The sequence below is a fragment of the Aptenodytes forsteri genome, unplaced genomic scaffold (genome assembly GCF_000699145.1).
Source record: "Aptenodytes forsteri isolate BGI_AS27 unplaced genomic scaffold, ASM69914v1 Scaffold82, whole genome shotgun sequence".
NCBI classification, from domain to species: Eukaryota; Metazoa; Chordata; class Aves; order Sphenisciformes; family Spheniscidae; genus Aptenodytes; species Aptenodytes forsteri.
Window position 1 is genome coordinate 5,714,590 of NW_008795490.1, and position 24,101 is coordinate 5,738,690.

The window sequence follows — 24,101 nt, forward strand, 5'->3', positions numbered from 1 at the left end:
AAACCCCCCTCCCCCCCCCGGAATTGAGTTTATAGCTTCTTGTTTTAGTTGTTCAAAAAATGCTTTTTGTTGTAACTGTTAGTACTGTCTGTTAAAATCTGTACTTTCTCTGGCTTTCCTGACCTGTAGCCTAGCTTTGCTGCTCATTGATGCTTCAGCATTGGCATCAATCAGATAAAATAATGTATTAATTACTTCTGGGGCACCTGGTAACAAAGACTTGAGGTGTAAATAATAAGGCTTTTTTCTTTTGTAAATTCCACTAGTGTGATGAGTTTTATTTCAGGGGAAAAACTTAGATAAAGGGTTTATTGCTGTCTTGTTTGGTCAGGTTTAAAGTTTATCTAATATGCCACTTTAACTGGAAAGCTAAAACTTTGATCCTAGATCTTCCTTTAATACTCAAGGGGAAAATATATGTGTTTTCTCCTGCAGCCATTTCAACAGTTTGAGAAAATAAATATAGTCACTTTGTAATTCCTGAGAGCTTTCTCTCCTTTTAGATTGGAAAGGAATTTAATAAAAGGCAATGAAAAGACGTTTGGGAATATAATCTTAGACCATGTCACAATTCTTTGTATAGAGAAGCAGAACTGTTCCTTAAATGTCAGACAACTTTGTCAGTGTTTCAAATGTAACATTTCTTTATGTAGTGTAGTAGCAGAGTCAGTACACAGCAAAGCCTTTGTGCGTCTAAACACTTAAAAATTAGGTTGTTTCTGTTTTTACTTCCCCCCTTGTGCCAATATGTAACAGGCCTACTCTCACTGTTTGTGCATTTGCATAGTTCCTCCTGTATACAAAGAGAGTCTCAAAACATTATTTTACACATTACTTTTTATGTACAGTAGTGGTTACTTATATCTGCAGTAACCTGTTTTTCTGAATTGCTTGCTCTATGGAACAGTTCTCTTTACCCGAATTGGAGTTGGAATATGTCTTGTAGGGGAAGGAAAAAAAAAAAAAAAATTAACTGGCTTGTTTGCTAAAGTTAGAAGCCTTTCCTTCTTCCCCTGGAAAAAGTTGTACCAATAGTTCTGGACATGGCAGAGAACAGCCAGTCTTAAACTGTGAATCCTTCTGGAAAATGATGATGATCTCTAACAAGCTCCACAGGAGTCTTTCATCTTGTAAAGTTTGCATTAGTGTTCAGTTTGGAGGTCAAATTTAGAAAATGTTGGCTTCCTACATGCTGAGTTGCTCTTTGTACATCCAGCCTTTTGCCACCTAGTATTTCTGCTACTTAAGAATGAGTTGTGCTGATACTTCCTTCATGAAATCTGAATAAGCTGGAAGGCTCACTGGTATATTCTCTTTCATGTACAGGCTCGTGTTATGTATGATTTTGCTGCTGAGCCTGGAAACAACGAGCTGACTGTCAGTGAAGGGGAGATCATCGTAATTACCAACCCGGTAAGAAAACCGAGATGGAATCAAGACTTCAGTGCACTGTCCTGGCCTACTTTGAGCAGGTGGAAGAAAAAAGGTGCTAGGTGACATCTGAAAGCCCTGGCTACCCTCCCTTGAAGAAGTAGCAAATAAACTAAATACAAAGAATTTTCTAATAATTTTGTGGAAACAAATGCAATGAGTGGTTTTGGAGACAGGGGCCTTCTCCGCTTGTGCCTACATGCTTAGGAATCTGCTCAGCTTTGTTCCCCTCTAAATAGGGCTAAGTGCCAAGGCAGAGGAAGGAGCTAATTATGGTGATACCCTTTACATCTGAATGTGTTGTCTTTTTTGTGTGCCTAATGTTCCACATTTTGTGTGTATGTAATCTTTCAGGTGCTTGCCACTTGCATTTAAATCTGACACGCCAACTCCCTTCTCCGTTTTGAGTTTTTTAATCAATGACTTCAGCATTCCAAGTTTGTTCAAAGAACTTGCCGCAAAATTTGTTACTAAATTTGTGTGTTCTTTCATGGTTAAAGCAATATGGACAAGGTACAGGGAAGGAGTGGTGAAAATACTATGCTAATAATATCAAGGAGTTCTTCTTATATTAATAGTACTTATGAGCACTGACATTTGATTTGTGTGTACAGTTTGAATTTGAGTGTGCTTTTATTGTCCTGTATAATTCTTACCCTTGGTAACAAGGTAGGAGTTAGTTGATTCCGCTTTTGATTTTTGTGTAGTGATATGGCTCAGTGAGTAGACTTTCCTTTTAAAACACATATAAACAAAACCTGCCTCATCTTGATGCCAGGTTTTATTTATCTGGTTGTATAGGAAACATATAGGAACAAGGGCTTCTCCTTACTATATGCAGGATACATAAAACTTCCAAGTGAAAGAACAAAATGGTGAATAAACAAATACATCCATTAAAAAGCAAATTAAGAAAACCTGAATTTCAATAATTGCTGTCTAGCATATGTGATTCCAATTTTCAGCTGTGAATTAGCTTGACATGTATCTATGTGTTCAAGGAACAGCTTGATTTAAAACAGAACTGGCTTACTGCAGATAATGTTGTCCTGGAATTGACTTTGCTTAACTGCAGAGGTTTCTTAGTGTATGTAGAATATGCTGTTAAAAAACCAAACAGTAACAGGATGCCCCACTGAGATCAGAGCTGAACTGTGTTAGCTCTTTCCAAACTAATAGCATGAGATCTGCCTCTGAAATTAAATGTAAACTAGAAAGAGTGTCTCCAGATCTTGCATGGCATGTGCCTCTCTTAACCTTGAGATTATCCTTAATATTCTTGTGGGTTATAGCTCCCACTCATCACACACCTCTGCACCTTCAGTAAGTGAAGCAGAGATTTTACAGGTATTACCAATAGCTTAATTCCTTGAGTCTTGTTTCTTTATAATCTGTTGAATAAAATTAATGCTTTGGAAATAGCATACCAATAGCTGTGTTTTGATGCAGTCTGTGTCCAGACAATTGACTGTGGCTTCATAAATGATCAAAAGTGCTGAAAATCAACCTTTTTCCCCTCATGCTTGTTAAATTTGAAGTCCACAATTGCTGTGTGAAACAAGCACAGTCTGTATTCTGTTTAAATGAGTATCTGCTGCTTCAGCAGATTTAAGCGAGTTTGTTCACGGTCATACAGTCATAACTGTATTTCGAACATTGCATTTGGAAGCAAGACAGTGCTTCCTCCTGAGCTGTTTAAAGCGTGCTGTGAGATCCATCTAGCAAAACTATTTCTATATTATTACTTCTTTTAGGATGTCGGTGGAGGCTGGTTAGAAGGAAAAAACAGCCAAGGCGAGAGAGGACTTGTTCCAACAGATTATGTTGAGGTAAGTGACTACTATCACTGCTCTGCACTAAGAAAGCAGAACTACTGAAAAGGCCATCCTCTGGTTCACTGATCAGACTGTAATGCTCAAACATAAAACTTCCAGTGTTAGAGCTGGGAATATATAATCTTATTGTAGGAACTGTAGCTGGCTCTGGAGACCAGTGCAAACATGCCATGCAAAGCTACTGTGCTTCTTAGTGGTTTCCCAAGAAATGCAACAGGAGGTTGTCTATAGTAAATACTAGCGATCTGCAGAACGTGAGCTATTTTGAGTCTGCTTCTGGTTTTGGGGGTCTCATGATCCAATAATTGTTTTGTTTTCCTGTCTGAAGATACATATATGGAAGTGAAATGAGTAATGCAAGTTTACTCTGGTGTTGCTGTGGCTGAATCTCTGGAATGGAACCCCATTTCTGGGGCTCAGGATATGGGATCCCAAATCCAGGGACTACTCAGCTCATCTTTTTCCTCAGGGCCTTTGCTGCCTCTTCAGTGTGTGTTGATCTGCTGTTTGTTTAAAGACTGGTGGTATGGGGGTGGGGATGGAATGGGGATCTCAATGCAAAGACTGGAATCCAGTTCACTCTTGGAGGGCCCAATGTCTGTATGTCTGCAGGTTGCCAGTTAGGTGAAGACTCTAGCTGTAATTCCTGCAGCCTCCTCTTAAGGCGTGTGCCTTCCTTCACCAGGGCTGTGTTTAATTTAAAAAAAAAAAAAAAAAAAAAAAAAGAAAGGGGGGAGGGTGAGGGGAGGATGCTTGTTCACATAACCTTGTCTTTTGTCTTCGGTTGGCTAGCTCATGGTCTAGTAGCTTTTGGCTCTCCAAACTTGCTGTCCCAAACTGATCCTCCGAGTACTAGATCCCAGTCCCCAAGCAGTAATGTTAACAACCTTGTTAATCCCCAGTGAATTTATAGCGAGGTGTCCACTGCCACAACAGTCTTGCGTGTTACGCTGTGATAATGCAAACCAGTTCCATCTGTTGTGGAAGTAAATCCTCCAGATTCTCACATCAACTTCTTGTAAAAGGTACTATTCAATTTGAATTCAAAAAGGGTATATGCAACTATCTTAACATCTAGTGACATGAATGTTAGGGTGATTATATATGATGAACAGCACAATTTGATTAATGGAAGCATGAAAAATCTTTTGCAACTTTTTCCATTTCAGATTATAACCGAAGGTGCAAAAGATGGAATTAGCTGCGGTAACTCATTAGCTGACCAAGCCTTTTTTGATTCCCTTTCTTCAAATACAGCTCAGACCAACTCTGCTGCAAAAAGCAGTAATCAGGTATGTCTCCAGGTTTTTCAGGCACAGTGGGCATGGCAGGTTCTGTTGACATAACTGCTTGCACTCTTCAGTTGTGCTGTACCATATTTGTGAACCCTCATAAAAGTACCAATTAAAGTAACTGTGTCTTTGTTAGGGAGCGCTTTTCTTGAATATTAATGATATGGGTACCTGTTCAGCTACTGTCCCTGCTGGAAGAATTAGTATTCTAACACTTTCAAAAATAGAGCATTTTTATTCTTTCCAGCCTGCAGTCATATAAATCTGACTACCTCGATCTCTGTTTGTACCTCAGTTCTGTATAAATGCACTCTTAGCAAATTTACTTTATTTTCAAGTTCCTTGTGTTAGTGTGCTAACCTTTTTAAGGAACTGTAACTTACTACTTTCTTTAAAACGTCTACTACAATTGGGTGATCCGTGTATCATCAGCCAGAGTGAATGGATATTTATCTTTTTCACAATTTGAGTAAGAGTTGTTTCTTTGATTAAAAAAGACGAAGCAAATTCATGCATTGTCCTAGTCAGTTGGAGAAGAGGCTGACTTGGGTTTTGCTGGAAGAATGTTGTTTGGTTTTTTTTTTCTTTTTTCCCCTCCTTTTATTCATTGCTTTTTGCCCAGCATGTCAGTTCATTAAGCAGCAAGTATTTAGTCTCAGGTTAGATATCTGAAGACATACATTATCTTAAACACAAGCTGCTTGTTATGGTTTACAGACTGCTGCATGTCCCACATGTAGGAACAGTTAAACATTTCAAAGTCCACAGGTCAACAGAAGAACAAAATCTGCTTTTCCCAACAGCAGCATTCAAAGGTCTCGTGTTGGAACGTAAATGCTTTACTCATTGTAGCAGCTGGGGACACAAACCTGGTTTGTGGATCAGTTAAATATCAGTTATTAGTTTTCTTAATTGTAACGTGCGACACAGGACTTGGACATGGTGAGATCTCTTGAAAACTGTACATGGGGCACTTTTGTATAACAGTGAATGTAACAGTTTATTGACTGTATAGTGTTTGATTTGTGCCTCCTTGTATTCAGCTGGACAATGCCAGTATTGTGATTCTGTGATCACACGTATAGTGAGAACTCCAGACCTCACTGTGACTATTTCACTATTTATCACTAATTTTTTTATTGATGCCCAGTTAATATTTAGATTAAACACAGAACTCTTGAAATGCCTCATTAATTTCTCATGTCAGACTGAGCCGAAAGCATTGATTATAGGTTCATTTTCCCCTCAGTAAAACTTAACAGTAATTTTGAAGGTAGAGTGGGAACCTCATTTCTTCTGCTGTGTCTGTTATCCTTGCCCCAGTTTTTCTTTCTATAGAGTTTCTAGCCAAACTTCACTTCTGGGTAAGCTTGAAATATTTGTAGCAGCTACTTCTGTCAAATCCAAATACTGTTCCTCTTCTGAAGAAAAAGAAACATATCACTTAATTTGACCTAGGAAGAATTGCTTACTAACAAAACAAATATACAGTATTTTGAATGGTGGTAGAGGCATCTATCAGAGGTTGATCTGTGCTTAACACAAGGTACTTGTGCCTGTAGAAGGGAAGAAAAAAGGCCTTGCCTATATAGGAGGAAAGGTTAAAATAAAGAAATCTATTATATCCTAAATAATAGAGAATTACTGTGGCAATCTAGTTTTGGAAGTTGCATTTCCAGAGGAGGGAAAACCTTGAAAATGTGGTCACTTTACAGTACAGTTTACACAGGATCAGCAATATACTGGCCCTGTAATCCATACAAATTGCAGCTTCTCCGTAACAAATTTTGGAAAGGAGTAACTTCAGGCAAACAGCTTATCTCATATATTTCAGTGCCTTATTCCTCTAAGTGTCCTATTCCTCTCCATTATCCTTCAAATGCTGTGTGAGAGAGTTTGGTACCCTGGTTCTCCCTAGTGTATTATAGTAAAACTCTACTGCTAAAATTAATAGGAGAGAGAGAGAAGAGGAGACTATGCACTTGGATGCAGCCAAGGCCATGCAAGATGCGGGGGAAGCAAATTCACTCAGGCTAGTGTGTTTGGGTCTTTTGTTTTCCTGTTTTTTCATAGCAGGAACCATACTGTTTTGCATGGTTAGGATTTTACGTCATAAGTTATTTCCATTTTCTCAAGTTTTTTTTTTTTCTTTAACCGACTTCAGTAACTGCAGTTTAGTTATATGTATTTTCTAGAAAAATAGCAGATGAAGGCTGGTTTCTTCAGCTTCTGACATACATCTGGTAGTTTGTTCCAGTGGCTTATCGCTAATAGGAATTTAATTTGTATACTAAGCAGTCTGGCTTCCACTTTCGGCTGTTAGGCCTTTCTCACATATCAGAGAGCTCTCTAGAGCATGGTATTTTCTCCCTGCAAAAATTCTATGGCTAACTGTCCTCTCGATTAAGAAATTCTATCTGTTTGTTCTATCTGTCTGGTGTAAGACACTTTTCCTGCCCGCAAAAAAACCCCCCATAGCTTTCTTCTGCAGTCTCTTTGATCTTGTGACTTGTCTGTAAAATGTGTGCGTTGCTCCTGTGTGCATCGCATGGTGTCAAACAGGTTTGATGTTGCTGTTCTGGTGTAGAAAAGCCTGATATAGCGAAAGATTGCATTGATTCCGGTAATATTGCATCAGGAGCTTATACTGAGTTGCTCATCCCCTGCATACTGGCTTCTTTTTTAGAACCACTGCCTATAAGAATATGTTCTTCTACTTTGTGGGTATGACCCTTCTTCCTGGATGTATTACTCTGCAGTTGGTTATGATAACATTTACATTGTTTAACATGAGTTTGCTCAGGCACTTTGGATTGATCTGTGTTCCGATGCACAGTTGCAAGCAATTGACTTACTCTTTTCAAGTGCCTTAATGAATGACTAGGTCAATATACAAAGCACTTCATCTTAAATGAAACTTGTGTGTTCAGGCTATGGAGAGCAAAGAAAAATGACGAATTAGGTGTCAATGTAAAGAGAATCGATGCTGGAGGTGGCATGGTAGTGGGAACTAAAATGTTCATAGATGTAGTCTGGTGGACTGAATAAGAAAGAAATAGCAGTGTTCCTAAATGCTGACATTTTATGCTATCATATTTCACAGTAGCATGGGGGGGGGACACAAGTGTATTCCAAGAAGACTTTATAAAAGCACTTCTAAATAAACAGGATGTTTTGGGATTTTTCTTACTACTACTGTATTGAAGAAATTATTTTCTGTAAACATTAAGTCACTTTAACATACACATAATTACACAAGACTCCCACCCCCCAATTTCAATAAGTCAAAAGATGTTTTAATTCTTAGAATTCCTTCCATTCTTCTAACAGTAAGTAAAAAAAAACCAGGTTGTCGCATAGTCTTTCAGTACCAAGCCTTACTAAAAATAATAGATCTGGCTGACTTGCAATGTGTGAGTGTGGGGGTTTTTTTGGTTTTCTTTTTAAGAGACCAGTTAAACCACAGTGGTTTAACCCCGGCCGGCAGCTCAGCCCCACCCAGCTGCTCACTCACTCCCCCCCAGTGGGATGGAGGAGACAATCAGAAGGGTCAAAGTGTGGGAACTCGTGGGTTGGGATAAAGACAGTTTAACAGGTAAAACAAAAGCTGTACATGCAAGCAAAGCAAAATAAGGAATTCATTCACTACTTCCCATCGACAGGCTGGTCTTTAGCTGTCCCCAGGAAAGCAGGGCTCCATCACGCTTAATGGTTACTTGGGAAGACAAACACCATGACTCCAAACATCTCCCCTTTCTCCTTCTTTCCCGTAGCGCTTATTGCTGACCATGATGTCATATGGTGTGGAATATCCCTGTGGTCAGTTGGGGTCAGCTGTCCCGGCTGTGTCCCCTCCCAGCTTCCTGTGCACCCCCAGCCTCCTCGCTGGTGGGGCAGAGTGAGAAACAGAAGGCCTTGACACTGTGCAAGTACTGTTCAGCAATAACTAAAACATCCCTGTGTTATCAACACTGTTTTGGTCACAGATCCAAAACATAGCACCAGACCAGCTACTTTGAAGAAAATTAACTCCATCCTAGCCAAAACCAGTATAACCAGTTATATTTGAATGCAAACTTTGTCTCTAACTCTTTTTTTCTGTTTTGGTTTTATTTTTGAAGTTCGGAACTGGTTAGCCTCTCAGTTTAGAAATATATCTCAAATGGCAATGTGCTTCTGACAGGGCTAAAAAAAAAAAATCCAACAAACTTATTTTTTAGCTTTATACATTATATTTTTTCTGGCATATCTTCGTATGCCCTGATAGGTCTGGGGGGATGACTGCTTTTCTTGACTAGCAATGCTGCATGTAATACAGAGCCCTAAATCATTACGGTTTTCCCAGATCAGTTTCTATGCATGCATATCTCTCTCTCAAAATAAAACTTACTTCCTCCCTCTGTCTACACCCATCCCTTTTTGCTTTCCAGGCAAACAAGAGGCTTTTGGTTTCCTACTCTGGAATCCATAACTTCTTGGTGTTAAGAAAACATCATCAGCTCAAACACTGCCCTACTCTCTGTCTGTCCTTTTCCAAGAAGGTTTTTTGTTGTTGTGCAGTAAACAATCTCCTGAAAGTAATTAATAAGCAATAACTAAAAGCAGCTGCTCTTACTTCCTTTTCTTCACTGAGAAAGAGACAATGACCACAGCAACACTTTGTTGTACCTTACCTGGGTTTGCCACGGATGTAAAGTGACAGTAAGAAAAGGGGCACAGAGGTACTTCTTAAGGAGAAGAGAAGAATTCTGCACAACCCTCGGCAGTTCGCTCTTCCCCAACTCATTCCTTGCATCACTAGTGTCCCAGCCATAGCTGCCTTGGTAAAGCTTGCAGCTGCTCTTTTAAAGAGCTACCTGTAGAAGATATTGGGGAGATGAAAGCAATCAGAGGAAGCAATGAAGCTAATCATACACAAACAAGGGAAAAAAATTACTCAATGTGACTATTTTCACACTCAGAAGAAGAAAAGCAGGTAGGATAATTTAATGTTACATCTGCCCATAGCATTTCTGGTTTAATGTCTGAAAAGCCTTTAAAAATTATTCAACAAAATACAGTTTAAGTAACCCTTAGTTGCCAAAGATGGAGGCAGTTGCATGGCTTTTGTATGGGTCTCATGCTGTTTTGACCTTGTAGCCCTTGGACAGAGGAAGCAAAGGGAATGAGAAATCTCTGTCAATCCACTGTTACTCTGAGCGGCAATGCAGGTTGCTAATTTTAGACTGTCATTTGAAACAACCAGTGAGTAAGTATATCAGCACTTATGTTTTTTCTATTTGTTAGAATTGCATATATATATTAAAGTAAGTTACCTGTAAACTCTTCCGGTATAGAATAACACTGGCAATAATGGCACTGAAATGAATATAAATTATGGCAGGTTAAACCAAATAAACATCTTGAAATACACTGAACACAAAATTTCTCATTTCTGATGAAAAATGAGTGGTATATTTTTCTCTTTTATTTCTTTGATGCTGAGTTGCTTCCAGGAGCTGTAGCAACAATGGATATCCCGTTTCACACTTTTAAATAGTGTTTCTCATTGCAGTTGACCAAGAGGTTGTTAGCTTGGTGGCCTTTGGAGCCTTCATAATTAAAGTATGTATGGAAAAACAAGCATTAATGTAAAATTCATTCCGAGTAGTCTCCTCCAACTAGTTGGTGGTTTTTGGTTTTTTGGGTTTGGTGTTTTTTTGGTGATCAAGACTAGTGCTTCTCAAGTCACAGATGTACTTGCATTTATTTTGCACGTGTTCCAGGTTCAGAAACTGCTGTTTTAACAGTGATGATCTTTCTCCATTCTGAACCACAACTTTTGTGGTGGTTTTTCATTTATCTAACTTAATGCTTTAAAAGTTGCGAACAAATATCAGCTTTCCATTTTAATAATAGTATTTATCTGAGTTATTTAGATTTCATCTAAATTAAATCTAAATTACAACTATATTGGCCCAAACCAGTTCTCTTTTTATTAAGAAGCTAAACCTTTTTTATCTGTACAGTAGTCTCATTAGTGGTCTGTAAACAAACTGTATGTACAATTAACCATAATGTAGTCCAGCTATTTACAGCCTGTGTAACATGCATGTTTGAACACAGGATAGAAATGCTATAAATTTCAGTGCACTATATATTTTAGTCTGTATGGTTTCTCCTCCCTTCCCTGTAGAGCTTAAAGTCTAGTCTTACCCCCCCCCGCTTTCTGGAAAATAGAAAACTAGTATTAAAAATGTATAAATGAAATTGAAGTGGAGCACTGCCTGTCTGTTTCAGGGCAGATCACCAGCTATGTTGACGTAAGAGCTGTAGCTGTGGCTTCACAGTATTTAAGATATAAAAATAGTTCTTGTAGCTAACCATAAGTTGCGTTTGTAGAGGAGTTTGTTCCCTCTTCTTGACGTTGATTCTCTAATTGCTGCCAAGTCTACTTCTGTATGAAGATGACTGTACAGCTCTTCTTAGTTCTGTATAAAATAAGTATCCTGAGAGTTCGCATTTTTGTGAATTGCAGACTTGTCAGTTAATTCCAGTGTGACCTCAGTGAATCCACATTTCATGTCTTCAGTTACGTTGTGGGCAGAGCAGCAAGGGCCCATGAGTAGGTAGAGGAGGCAACTAACAGAAACCTCTCATGTTTGTACTTTGTTATCCAGTGATAAGTGTGAAATCACTCAGGATAGTTTCTCTCTCAGCAGAAGAAAGATAAGCTGCTACACAGTTGTTGAAGGATATGAAAACAAATGGACTGTCTTATGTGTAGAAAACTGTTTCCCTTCAGAAAACAGTGGGACTTCTGTATAGGCAGGATGAATAAATAGTAGTGAAAACACCTAGTTTGGTGTGCAGGAGCTGAGGCAACTCGGGCAACTTAAGTTACTTGGTGTGTAGACGTGTTGAACATGCATAAGGAGGACACTAAAGAAGCTATTCCCAGAGCTTTACTTACATCTTTTCAACTTAGTGCTGGAAAGGCAAATTGTCATTGTTAAATTTGCATACCATAACTCCCCCCCCCAACTGCTATGAGCAGCAATAAATGCTAAGATTGAAGAAAATAAATATAGTGCTCTTATTAAGAGTGCGCTATTCTACTTCTGTGGAAATTTTGACATGTATGTTATTGCATTCCCGTAACAGCATTTCCATTCTCTGACATTGCTGTGTGTGCAGTAAAGTAGAAGTATTGTCATGGGAAATGTGACTCACTCATGTTTGGTTGAGGCCAGTTTGTCCTGTTAAACCAGTATGCTAAATTACCTTATAAAATACACAGGTAGGTTCACCTTGGAAGTTACAATTACAATTGTTTATGGATTTTGGAAATTATTGCTTCCTTGACTAATAAACCTTAACTCTGCATAAATGTATATGTTTGTAAGATTAAGTGTAAAGTTGCCTCTATGTGTGCATAAGTCATGTCTAGAAGCTCATAGTGTGAAAGATACCTAAAAAGAAATGCAAGCAAAACTGGTGGGTTAGAACTGTTCAGAAGAAAAAAAAAAAATACCCAGAGCATTTTATGCTGGTTTGGCTTTCATGATTAGTAACTTCTAGTTCCTGTTACAGATAATGACACTATAACATCTTCCATTGCTACGTGTAATTTGAAAGCAACTCTTTTTTCCCCCCTCATCTCAATCACAATATTGCATTCAGACCGGTAACAGGAATTTGTGACCAATTCTTGTTTAACCAAAGTACCAGACAGCGACTCCCATACAGTACTGGAAACAGTGGCTTGCTTGCTTTGAAATGAATCACATTCACATAGTGAAAAATAACTGTCCAACATATGATAGTGTTTGTACCAATTCCAATTATGGAGCTGTCTCAAGCTCTTTTTTGTGGGTGTCCCAGTGGAATGCAAAGGCTCGGGCAGCAAGTTGTTAAACTGTAGTACTGTGATCACTCCTCACCTATGGTCTGTACCCATACCCTCAGGCAAAATCTGACTATTGAAAGAGTTTTCCACAATTTGCAGTGTTTGCATGCTCTTCTTCTTGTAGCTTTTTTTCATTTGACTTCTTGTTTTGTGAGGTAGCCTTGTAGGTCTCGTATTGTCATTGACTATATAAAGAATTATTTAACTTGCTAATGGTGACAATCTTGTCAGCTCTCCTACGAGTGTTTTCTACTTACTTGCTTGCACAGTTGCAGTGGCATGCATATGTTGCACGATCCCCTTCGCCACAGCATGGGGCTTATTGCAGTATATAGTTTCCTTTCTGTTTTTTTGTTTGTTTGTTTATCGTTCACTGAGCACTTATTCCACCTTAAGGTGGAATCATTGGCATTTGTCACTGAAAGTGGTAAGCTGAAAAGCCTTACGCAGTAATATCTTTAACTCCTCCTCCAAAAAAAAAGGCAACAAGGGAAACCCCTGTCCCCTGTTCCCAAACAAAAATAGAGTGCTCTTCCTAAAAAGGAAGGATAAAGCCTTGTTTAATCTTTGTAGCCTGATCCTGGGATGTCTAGAGAACAGCAGAGAGGAACAGGGAGTCTTTCTTCCGTTTCTGGCATTGCTGTGACTGCTGCTTGGAAAACTGTCTGAAATTTCTCTTCGGTGTTTCAAGAAGAAACCATTAGGGATTGAAATCAGCTCAAGAGAAAACAAGGATATAAAGAGGTGACTTGATTGCTATTTACATGTGCAGGTGTGGGTAACAAACAGAAGCCTGAGAGCGCTCAATTGAATAAATGTCTATGGGATTTGTAGTGGCTGAAAGTTGAAACTAAGCAAACTTTAAAAAAAAAAAAAAATTTCCCTTAAGCAGTGAAGGTGACAATAGATGTGGTTTTTCCCTCCCCTCGTCCCATCACTGAGTATTCTTTGTTTGTGTAAATTATGTATCTTTCTAAAAGACCATTCTGTACTTCAAACACGGCTTTTTTTTGAGCTGAATCAGGAGTTAATAGATGGAAATCCTGTGCCTGCACTGTGCAGAAGCAATACAGCCTCTAGTCCACTTTGGCTGTGAATAACCTCACAGGTAAGGAAATGGGATTGGAAGTGGGAAAAGAACAAAAACCTAACTGTTCTGCTCTTCATGGTAGTAACTCGGTTCTTCCAATGGTGGTTTGTTTTTTTTCCTGCCGGAAGCAAGGACCATCTGGTGGGTGTACCTTGGCTGTATGTGGTTTGTGAGCAGGCAAAGTCCAGCTCCTTTGCAGGGACTACTTTGTGAAGGGGGCAGTGGGGCTGGGAGGGGAGGTGCTGAATGATGGTTTTCTCTGGAAGTAAGCAGGATGGCAGGAGCAGCTGAGGAACAAATGGGTTCCTTGGACAGCATTGCTACTGCCTCCTTGTCAGCTGCTTCTGGAGGTCCTCTCCTGTTGCTTTCATGTATTTATCCCCAGGAGCATTCTAGTATGTGAGTCCTTAAGGCTGGTTATCCCTTAAAGTCTAGCCCATCTCACTCTTGCTTTTCCTAGAGGATTTCTTTAAGGAAAAAACATGTTTAAGTTATACAAATAGAAAAGAGGGCCTTCCTTCAGGAGTGAAAGGAGTGCCCAGGACCACAATGGTAAGGTAATGATTTACTAGGAAGAAAGCTTGGGCATAAAATATCATGGGCATGGCAGCTACTTCAGTATCTGCTAATGTGCACGCTTGCTCTATGGTAAATACAGCACAGTGAATGCAGTTCTGTGATGGCTGCAGAGTAGGCTTTTAGCCCTTCACACTTCTTCCTGAGGAAAAAAGCTTGATTTTTACGGTGACTGTCTATATTCACTTACTTTTTTTAATGTATCTATTCAGAGGCTGTTATCCAAAGAACTTGAGTTTATTGTAATGTCTGAGTATGCCTAAGGTTTTGTTTCCGTACAGGTAAGTAAGGCAGCTATAAAACTGGAGAGGTATGTTCATTCCTGTGAGCTATTCAGCTGAGCCACCATGACTTTACTAGAATTTTCTGCCGTTCCTCTGTGCTGTCTGTCTCTTCTCAACCCCTCTTCAAGAGCGTAACATTTCTCATTGCAGCTTTGGCTGTCCTGGACTTCCCTTGATCTGATCAGATTTACTTTCTCTACTCATTGCTTCAGCATGGCTTCTGTCTTTCAGAGTAGATTTCAAGGTGTATTTTTTGTGGTTGGAGGTCTTCATTTTTGATGGCACGGTTACCTAGATCTTTTTAGGTACTCAACTTAGTTTTAGCATCTGAATATCATGTTTGGTTCGGCTTTTGTCCCTCAGGAGTAGAATGGATCTATTCGTCCATCAGGAACATCCATTAATATGAGGAAGGAGTCTGCCAGGAACAACTTAGTTGGCCAAGAGGTCAAAAAAAGATTTTTAGCCAGGGCAGAGAGACGCCTCAGTGACTTATCTTAGCTTTACTGTCTGTAACTTTGGATTCTGGAAAATAGCAAAGATGTCACTTCTTCCTATTTAATTCATGATTTGTTTGTTGAAGATACTGACATTCCACCCCCAAGATGAGTATTTCCCTGTTGTTGTGGAATTTTTTCTCATTCAACTATAATTAGATCTTTAAAAACATACTAGACTTCTCCCCCCCTCCCCCAGCCCCCCACCAGTAATGATCTGTTTCTGTAGTGAGTTTGAATCTGCCCTTAATGGAAGACTCTTAAAATATTTAGTAATGTGTTCCCTCTGTTGTCTGTTCCCCAAATAGCCTTTTTGTCTTTTCTCCTAGAGAAGTCCGTAATAGTCTACAAAAAGGAAAATCGACTGCCTTTAAGGAGTTTATCCTTGAATTTAATCTCAGTGTACTTGTTTGATCTTACCTTGAGGAGCAAAGAGATGCAGTGTTTCATTTGAAGGTTGATTAGTTTCGTAATTATGTGTGGTATGGCATTTCTTTCTGTGCGTTTGCATTTGAGATTGCTTGCGTGCTTGGGTGTTAGGTGTGCTGTATCAAGTTATATTGACTAAATAACAACTTCTTGCAAGGACTCTTCATCTTTTCTGTGCTGACTAAAGAGAGATCAGAGGATTATCAGTTTCAGTTATGGAGATCTAAAGGTGTGAGAACATGTAATTTAATCACTTACAAAATACTTGCTGGCTTAATTAGGGTTTATTCAACCAGAGCTAAGCCACACAAATGGCTTCTCATATGGAATTTGTCAGCTGCTGAGATCCACAGAACTGCTGACTGGGGCTGAGATACCCTTTTAATAAATGCTGTCTTTACTTGGTCTTCCACGGTGCTATGGGACCTTGAGGATGGCAGGTCTGATTCCTGAACCCTTCTCCACATTTACTGATTTTTGGCTACTACTTAGAAGTGTCCACAGTGTGTGTGTGTGTGTATGTGTATGTAGGCAAACATTTGAAGAAAGATGAAAGGAGACCTGTAAATGCTCTTTGAGAGGTGTTGTCTATATATACATTCCTAACTGATCTCTTACCCTCTTCCCCAGTGCCTCAGAAAGAAATGTGGACCCTTTGGCTGAAAGAAGCTGCGTGGGAATAGCATATCCCACCCCTTTTACAGCCTGTGGGCGATAAAACTAGGGGCAAGAGCTTACCCCAGAGCTTTCTTGGACACTTCAGAAGTAAAATTTTCTGATTTGAATAGTGTTTCCATATAGGTACATAGAGATAAAGCATCTGAGAGGGCAGTTTAAGTAATCCATTTCCCCTTGCTGTACAGCATTTAGTGTATATCAGCAACTGTCTGCAAGTTTGGTGGTGATCACTCTTGACAGTCATTCTTTAGTAGCGTAGCCAGTGTTAATATTATTGCCTCCCCCTTGTTTTGCAGCGATTTTAAGGTTTCTTTTCCACCCACTCACGTACCAGATTTCACATGAACTACAGAGAAGAGGAAAACTTTACTCAGCCTTTTGGCAATCATCCCACTTCTGGGCTTTCATTTGCCACTGATCAGCACAACATATATTGCAGAAGTATATGCAAATGAATATTATGCAAACTATTCTTTTCTAGGTGCTCTAAGTTATGTTAGGAGCAGGCACGCTTTCCCATGTGGTTGGGCCCCGGTGTACGTGTTTTCCTTTAGCAAAGATGATAAACTCTGACTGATGGCACGTATGGTTTTTTCTCTTGACATCAACTCGTATCAGGTGAACATCGTAGGAAGAGCAGGCTGGTACCTCATAAGCTACCAGCAACTTCTTTTGTAATTGCTGAGAGTGGCACTGTGTAGCATCTATCCAAGAATTAGGTAGACCTCAATGATATCGCTTGCTTAGGGAGTAGTGTTCTTGCATCAGTTTCGTCCTCAAAAAAAATTCCCCAAACTATCAATGTAGAAGCTGTCCACATAATCTCTCTCACTCCATCAATTCCTAGAGACCCACTGACTCTAGTGAGTCTTCTGAATGGTGATTTCCCCCTAGCTTGGGGGCTTGGTTTAATTTCCAGATCCTGGGGATTCTGTACCTAAAGAACAGGTGTTACATGGTATCAATAGTATAGGTCCAAAGCATTTTCAAGTCTTAAAGGTTTGATAGCGTCTGTGAAATCTGACTGTCAGATGACTATTTTAGGAAAAACTAAAGCAAGAGCTCTCATTCTTAAGTAGTATCTCAAAGCTGAAATGAGAGGAGAGAATTTTAGTGAAGAAAAATGGAATGTGGAGTAGCTGTACCTTTTTTTGTGTATGAAACAAACGTATTCAACAGTTTTGCAGAGAATAATTTGGCTTTTAGTGGGAGTTTTATTAAATTTCCTGTACTGGCAAATGCTCTAAGTTTTCATGTAAATGTTACAATCTAATAGCAATTAATTTATATTAGGCTTCCCTTCTTTGATACGCTGCTTCATTATAAAAATAATGCACTGGTTTCTGTAGGTTTTGAGACTTCCTTTTACGAAACTCAGTTTCTCCCTCTGCTGAACAAGACAAGCTTTGTAGGCTTTGTTTACTTTCCTTCCCCTTCTCCTCCTCCTTCCTCCTACACTTCGGGTGCGTGGGTTTTGATTTGTGTGGGTTTTTTTTTCTTTCTTCCAGCTAGTCTCTGCACTAAGTGTCTGGAGTAGACTGCACTTAACTAGTCAATGCTTTTTCAAAGTGTAGTCTTAAAATGAAGGAGCTGAGCGGCATGCTAAGCTATTAATCCAACTTACTGACAGATGAACTTGACAAATTGATGCAGTGGTTAGAGACATGTCTGCTCTACACTCTTTTACTGAGGTTTCCACCTCCACAACAGCATCAGCAGAAGGGTATGTGTGATTACCTTCACCAGAAGCTTAGGCTGAGAGAGTAGGTCTGCAGGGAGATGCCAGACTGTTCCCTGGCAGATGTTTGTTTCCTTCCCTCATCTTTGCTGTGAATGAGTTAAGCTCTGACAGGGAAGCTGAGCAGGTTGCTGGCCCTAACTCCCTAACTGTCACGCCAATAGTGATGGTGTGGGTGGACAATTTATGATTTGCTTTTAGTAAAGCCACTAATCTGAGTTTGATAAAATAAGCATTTGAAAAAACCTAATCCTTGACTTTTGAGTTTCTGTTTTAAATGTGCTAATTAGTCCATGGCTTTATGTAATTAATAGTTCACATGCACCATACTTATGGTGTTGGTGTAAAATAATTACCCTGGGTAAGAGTGATTCCTAACACTGTTGGAACAAATAGTTTAATTTCCCTTAGGAGATGTAACACTCTTATTAGTATGTGTTGGTGTCACATTGCTGGAAAGCTGATCAGTTCTTCCAGGTGCTTACTGCATTTAAGAGCTGTGTAGCTGGGAATGTAAGATTTGGCAGCTGCTCCTAAATCGAACGAGTAAAGTGCTGAATGCAAACTCATAGCCTGTCAGCAGGAGATCAAAGACTTCAAGAAGAAAGTATGTGGTTGTTGCTCACTTCTTCAGCTATTTTTTCTTTACTTTTGTCTTTATACAATGTAGGCAAACAATGCCAGTGATCCTTGGTCCAGCTGGAACGTTGGGAAGTCTGGGAACTGGGATAATGGAAATGCTGTTGACAGCTGGGCAACGAAACCTGAAAGTGCAGCTGGCCAGAGAAACAGTGCTTCAAATAACTGGGAGACAGCAGCAGCATTTGGTCATCCACAGGCATATCAAGGACCAGGTGTGCTAATAATGCTCTCATTTTTTAATACATTAGAGTAGGTGGACAGCAGAGGTAAGAATTGCTTAATCTTTCATGACTATAGAACATGGCTTATTTAAAAAAACAAAACAGAACCAGCTTCCTAGTAGCACATTGCCACATGGGTAAACTGGATGCTAAAATAGTAGGGTTTTTTTAAGGTAAAATAAAAAAAAAAATAAAAAAAAAAAATCCACCATAACAGACACCTCAGACTTGTATGGAAATCTAGCAAGCCAAAGTCTGGTGCACACATGATCTATTCTCAGGCATGTTGTTCAGCTTGCATAACTGGAACTTAAACACCCTTGAATTTGTGCCCTCAGGCTTGTGAAGTAGTAGTCTCTTAAATCCTTAATTTTAGGAAGCGGCTAGCCTTTCAGAAGGCTTCTCTACCTTTTTGTAGTAAATGCCTAAATTAAGAGGAGAACTCATAACCGAGGAATGCTAATGTGGAGTCTATGAACATGGAACACTGTTGAATTCATCTTAACACACCAGCATCTCTTCTTTCCTTTTTCCTTTTTTTTTTCTTCCTTCTCCCTCAATGGATTTCTAGTGTAGCATTTTGCAGGTTGTATTTGGTGGGGATGGTGGTAATTGAGGAGGAATCATTAAAATAGAAGGCTGAACTAGCTCTTAATATATTTACCTTGTTGATTATTTGTGTATGAGTGCTGAGGTAGCTGCTTCTGCTTTTAAAGAGAAAATACTTAACTTTCTCTCTTCTCTACCCCCATACCCCCTCCTGTACTTCAGCAGCTGCTGATGACGATGATTGGGATGATGACTGGGATGACCCAAAATCAACTTCACCGTCTTATCTTGGTTACAAGGAGACTGAGGCATCAGAAGCTGGGGGGGTCCAGCGTGGAAATTCTCGTGCAGCTGCTATGAAGTTACCACTTAACAAGTAATGGAAAATGCGGGGCAAATGTGTATATATTGAAGAGAATTGGAATTTGTCAAGATGTGTAAATATGTGACCATTCAACCTTCTTGAAATATGCAATGTAAATATCACAGTTTTGGGGTGAAAGTGGAGATGGATTTGTAGCTCAGCATTCTCCCTGTGTGATCAGAGAACACAGATCCATGAAAGCCTGAAGGTACATGACAAAGCTGTATAATTTTTGGAGGTGTTACACAGGCAAATGACACTTTTGCAAGGTCTGAACTTCTGGACCTACTGGTCTTTAAAATTTAACAGTCTTTAACGCTATGTGTGCTTAGTGAAAATGAAAGGTGATTGATGGCTTGTCCATACAGCAAGACCAATCAGACATGCTGCCCCAGAGTTCGTGAGCAATTTGAGTTGCTATGAGTGGGGAAAAGTTGTGCTCTCCTGTGTCTGTCCATCACCCAGGTTGATTCTTGAGCTACAGAAAGCTCGATTTTTAGATAAAAATCTTACAATAGCATGAAGCTTTGTCAGGGTTATACTAGCATTATCTCATGTTACAACTTAATATTTGTTTATTCTAAAACTACTGTTACTCTGAGAAGCTACTGGGTGGTAATCTTTAAGGGGATGAAAGCAGAGTGGAAAAGGATTGTAGAATAATGGTCTCCTTCGGTAGGTAACTAAAATTAACAACTAGTCATGCAGAGACAGTTGATTTTGTTCATCAGTGGAGGTTTTGTTCAGTTTTGCAACAGTACCTTTGCATCATTGTGGCATCTACTTTTTGCAAACCCATTTAGTATAACCAGCATAAACATACGTTATTTAAGAGCGTTATTTGTCTGTGAAGTAAGTCCTACTTTACTCCCTGTGTTTCTGCAAGCGGGCAGTAAGTTGGCAATACTTGAAGGGCTAAGTATCTTCCTAATTAGAAAGAGAACCACCATTTGCTTTTTGTAAGACTTTTTACACAGACTTTAAGGACATTACAGTGATTTTTTTGTGCGTGTGTGGTTTTCTTTCTAATTGGTGGATAAATTATTTAACGTAACTCATGTTTAGAAGCACTTGATAAATCTGCAGTTCGTCGTTCTTTCAGATGATCGAATCCTCATTATCCAAAATGGCAGGATGGTGTGCATGAGCATGTGTGTGTGCGCGTTTCCAGAGAGGGTGGATGGCAGTGGAGTGGCAGATAATACTTTGTGTCCTCCTGTTAACCTTTGCTCTCATGGGCTGCAGAGTACAAATAGCTACTCTGCCTTGGAATTTGTGTATTACACAAATAAAAGCTGGAGGTCAGTAGCTAAAACTTTTCTGCTTTTTCAGGGCAAATTGTTGGTTACGTAATCCACATCAATTTCTTTCTACACTTGAGAAGTACTAAGGGTTTTTTCCTATAGTGGTAGGTAATTCTGCATATGTCAAGGGAAGGAAAATAAGGAATAAACCGATCACTTTGTTTGTTAGATTTCCTGGATTTGCAAAACCTGGGATGGAACAGTATCTGTTGGCAAAGCAGCTAGCAAAACCCAAAGAGAAAATTCCCATAATTGTAAGTTGGATGTGTGTGTAGCTTTTGTGTGTGGGTGGTGTGGTTTTTTTGGGGGTTGGGGGTTTTTGTTTTGGGGTTTTTTGTGGTTTTTTTTATCTTCCCCACCTTTCCCTTTTTCCCCCAACCTAACTTTTAGCCTCAGGGTTGCTATATGTATTTGGGTCAGAAGAAACTGATACTGAACAGACAATTAGAAATAGAACTGTCATAATAAAACTGTGTACCATTTAAGTATTTTTAAAGTTGTGGTAGACTATATTTCAGAGTCATGTATCATTGAGGGATTTTTCAGAGTCAAGTCTTAACTCCTCCTTTCTTCTAAGTGTGCTGATTTATTTTTTTTTAGTACTTTTTTTTTCTCATGCTGGATTTGCATTACCTGTGATCATGAAAATAAGCCTTTTTGGGATTGGGAGGCAGAGCAAATGCATTATACTGTCTATTAGTTATCTAGATAGTTATCTAATACACAGGAGCTACATTCATAAGGTTTGCAATATTCAATCATGATGGTAAGGTCATCTTCTGATCTGAAAAACAAACTCTTCTAGATATATGCTGTTATAGTGAAATGTGGTTGAAGTAGCAATCCCCAGAATTCACTGCTCCTTCGCTATTTAGGAAAAATTGTAAAATACAGAATAAGATAAACACAACTATGGTCAATTATCTCTGGTTGCAAGGAACCCCTCTATTTTCTGACTATCAAGCTCTCGCTGAAATCAATGGAAACTTTCAAGTGAAGAGAGAAAGTATTTGTTTCTTTGTTTGCAGCTGGTACAACATGATGTCTTTAAAGATAATATTTGCAATTTCTTACAGATTGGTGATTATGGCCCAATGTGGGTTTATCCTACCTCTACATTTGACTGTGTGGTGGCAGATCCCAAAAAAGGTTCTAAAATGTATGGTCTGAAGAGCTACATTGAATATCAGCTGACCTGCACTGTAAGTGTATCTGAAACGGGATCTTCTCCCGCAAATATGGGTAATTTGTACAGATAAATAATGCAGTTTGTGTGACTTGGTAACAGGGTTGTAAGAATAAGTGGTAGTTGTCACGCTTTTTTCTCCAAAGAGTTACTTTGTTCTAGCATTTCAAGTTCTTCTGCAATTACAGATTCAAGGCTCTAAATCATAAACTTTATTTACATTCCACATATTTACTATTCTGGTCACGCTTGTTTCATGTCACTATCTGTAGATGCCTGTCAAAATTCAGAGTTGTGTTTCTCTTACAGAACACTAATCGGTCTGTCAACCACAGATACAAGCACTTTGACTGGTTGTATGAGCGTCTTCTGGTTAAATTTGGATTAGCCATTCCAATCCCATCTCTTCCAGACAAGCAAGTAACAGGTAATTATTCCCAGTTGTGAATTCATGGGATGGGAAATAAGGAGATCACTTTTTTACAAGGTTCAGTTATTTCTTACTGTTGGTTTTTCCCATTATTTTTGAAGAAGGTATCAAAAAACCCTCAACCTTTCACCATTCAAAACTTATGATGAGTTGTGATGGCCTATCGATAATAAAATATCAGCACTAAGAGCATCATTTCAGAACTCAGGTTTACTTATCTAGTCCAGTGATTTAAAAAAAAAAATAAAAATTGAAAACAAACAAAACCCCTAGATACTACAGAAGAGAATATTTATTATTGGAGAGAAGAGATAACTGCTTATGTTCCATATTTGCTCATTGTCTGGAGAAATGGTTTTTGAGGGGGTTTGGTGGGTGGGTGGGGGATTGTTTTTTCTTCTGCATTTGATTGTAAATGTGTTATGTTGTAGGAGCTTTGAAGCAAAGCTCCCGGAGGAAAGGGAGCACCCCCTGACAAACTGGGTTTTTTTTGCTCACAAGTAAAACATTGCAGCTGTTTCTTCTGTTGCTCAATTTCACACTTGGTTTAGAAAACGTCTTTCATTTGTATAACCTTCTGCTCTGGTTTGATGTCAGTTCAGCTTGACCAAACTCTCTGAAGCTTATAAAAGTGGGACTGGACCCTTTAAATGCTTGTGAGTTCAGTCATTGCAATTGAATATGGCAATGCCTGGGCGTTTTCAGTAGTCTCTGGCTTCCTTCCTACAAGGGTGTGCTAGAGTGCATGTGAAGAAAAGAATGGACACCTCCTATAGGAGGAAAATGCATTACTTTTGCCTATTTCCACTTGTGTGTTTTCTGGTAAGATTTTCATACAGCCTTTAAGACAACCAGCCAAAACCAAACATACAAAAGCCGGCATGTCGCCAACCATGCAGCTGTGGGCATCACTGAAAATGCAGCAGCTCTGCTGTGTTTGAAGAAAGCTAAGCATTGATGCAGATGCTGGGAAAATTGCCGAGGAAACTGAAAAGTGAGGAAGCAACTTCCTCCCCTCCCCTTAGTCTCATGTTTAGAATTCAACGGTATTTTTGCTTAAACATGTGCATGTGGACTAAAAGGAAACCAGAAGACCTGATGGGATCTCTACATTTTATTGTAACTGTATTTTAAGAGTCAAGAGTTTGGCATCACAGTTAAACCTTGCCTGTGGATTTCAGTCTTCCGGAGTCTGTGGGAGAGGACAACTTGTCTCATGCAAAAAAAAAAAAAGCATGCCCCCTGTTTTTTGTTTTTTGGTTTTTTTTTTGCTTAAACATTATGGGAACTGAAAAAATGGTGTTTATTTTTCATTGTGTTTAGGAGGCTTCTTTCTGACGACTGTTTAGAAAAGTATTTCTGTCCATTAGTCTTGGCAAAGCAAGACTCTTTACAAATAGACTGACTTTGCTCAGGATCATGATTTTGCTGGTGATGATATGCCTAATGACCAGCACATAACTTCCAAATGTTACTGTTCCTGTTGCCTTGCATTCCTTATGCTGGCAGGAATGCTGCAGAGATTTCAGTGTAGATTAAGGGTGGAACAAGGTATTGCTGCAGGTTATATAAAAAAAAACCCCCCCCCCCCCCCCCCCCCCCCCCCCCCCCCCCCCCCCCCCCCCCCCCCCCCCCCCCCCCCCCCCCCCCCCCCCCCCCCCCCCCCC

General features: G+C 39.4%; 1 protein-coding gene across 1 annotated transcript in view; it reads left to right on the forward strand.

The window, feature by feature from the left end:
- Positions 1-1,329: 1,329 nt before the first annotated feature.
- The window catches only part of SNX9 (sorting nexin 9), a 43,489-nt gene continuing 20,717 nt past the window's right edge, over positions 1,330-24,101 (forward strand). Inside the window, exons 1-8 of the mRNA XM_009281440.2 lie at positions 1,330-1,413; positions 3,186-3,260; positions 4,436-4,558; positions 18,409-18,592; positions 19,373-19,526; positions 20,988-21,072; positions 21,895-22,020; positions 22,314-22,431. Coding sequence (XP_009279715.1) covers positions 1,336-1,413; positions 3,186-3,260; positions 4,436-4,558; positions 18,409-18,592; positions 19,373-19,526; positions 20,988-21,072; positions 21,895-22,020; positions 22,314-22,431 — 943 coding nt within the window. The 5' untranslated portion in view covers positions 1,330-1,335. The remainder of the gene's footprint in view (positions 1,414-3,185; positions 3,261-4,435; positions 4,559-18,408; positions 18,593-19,372; positions 19,527-20,987; positions 21,073-21,894; positions 22,021-22,313; positions 22,432-24,101) is intronic.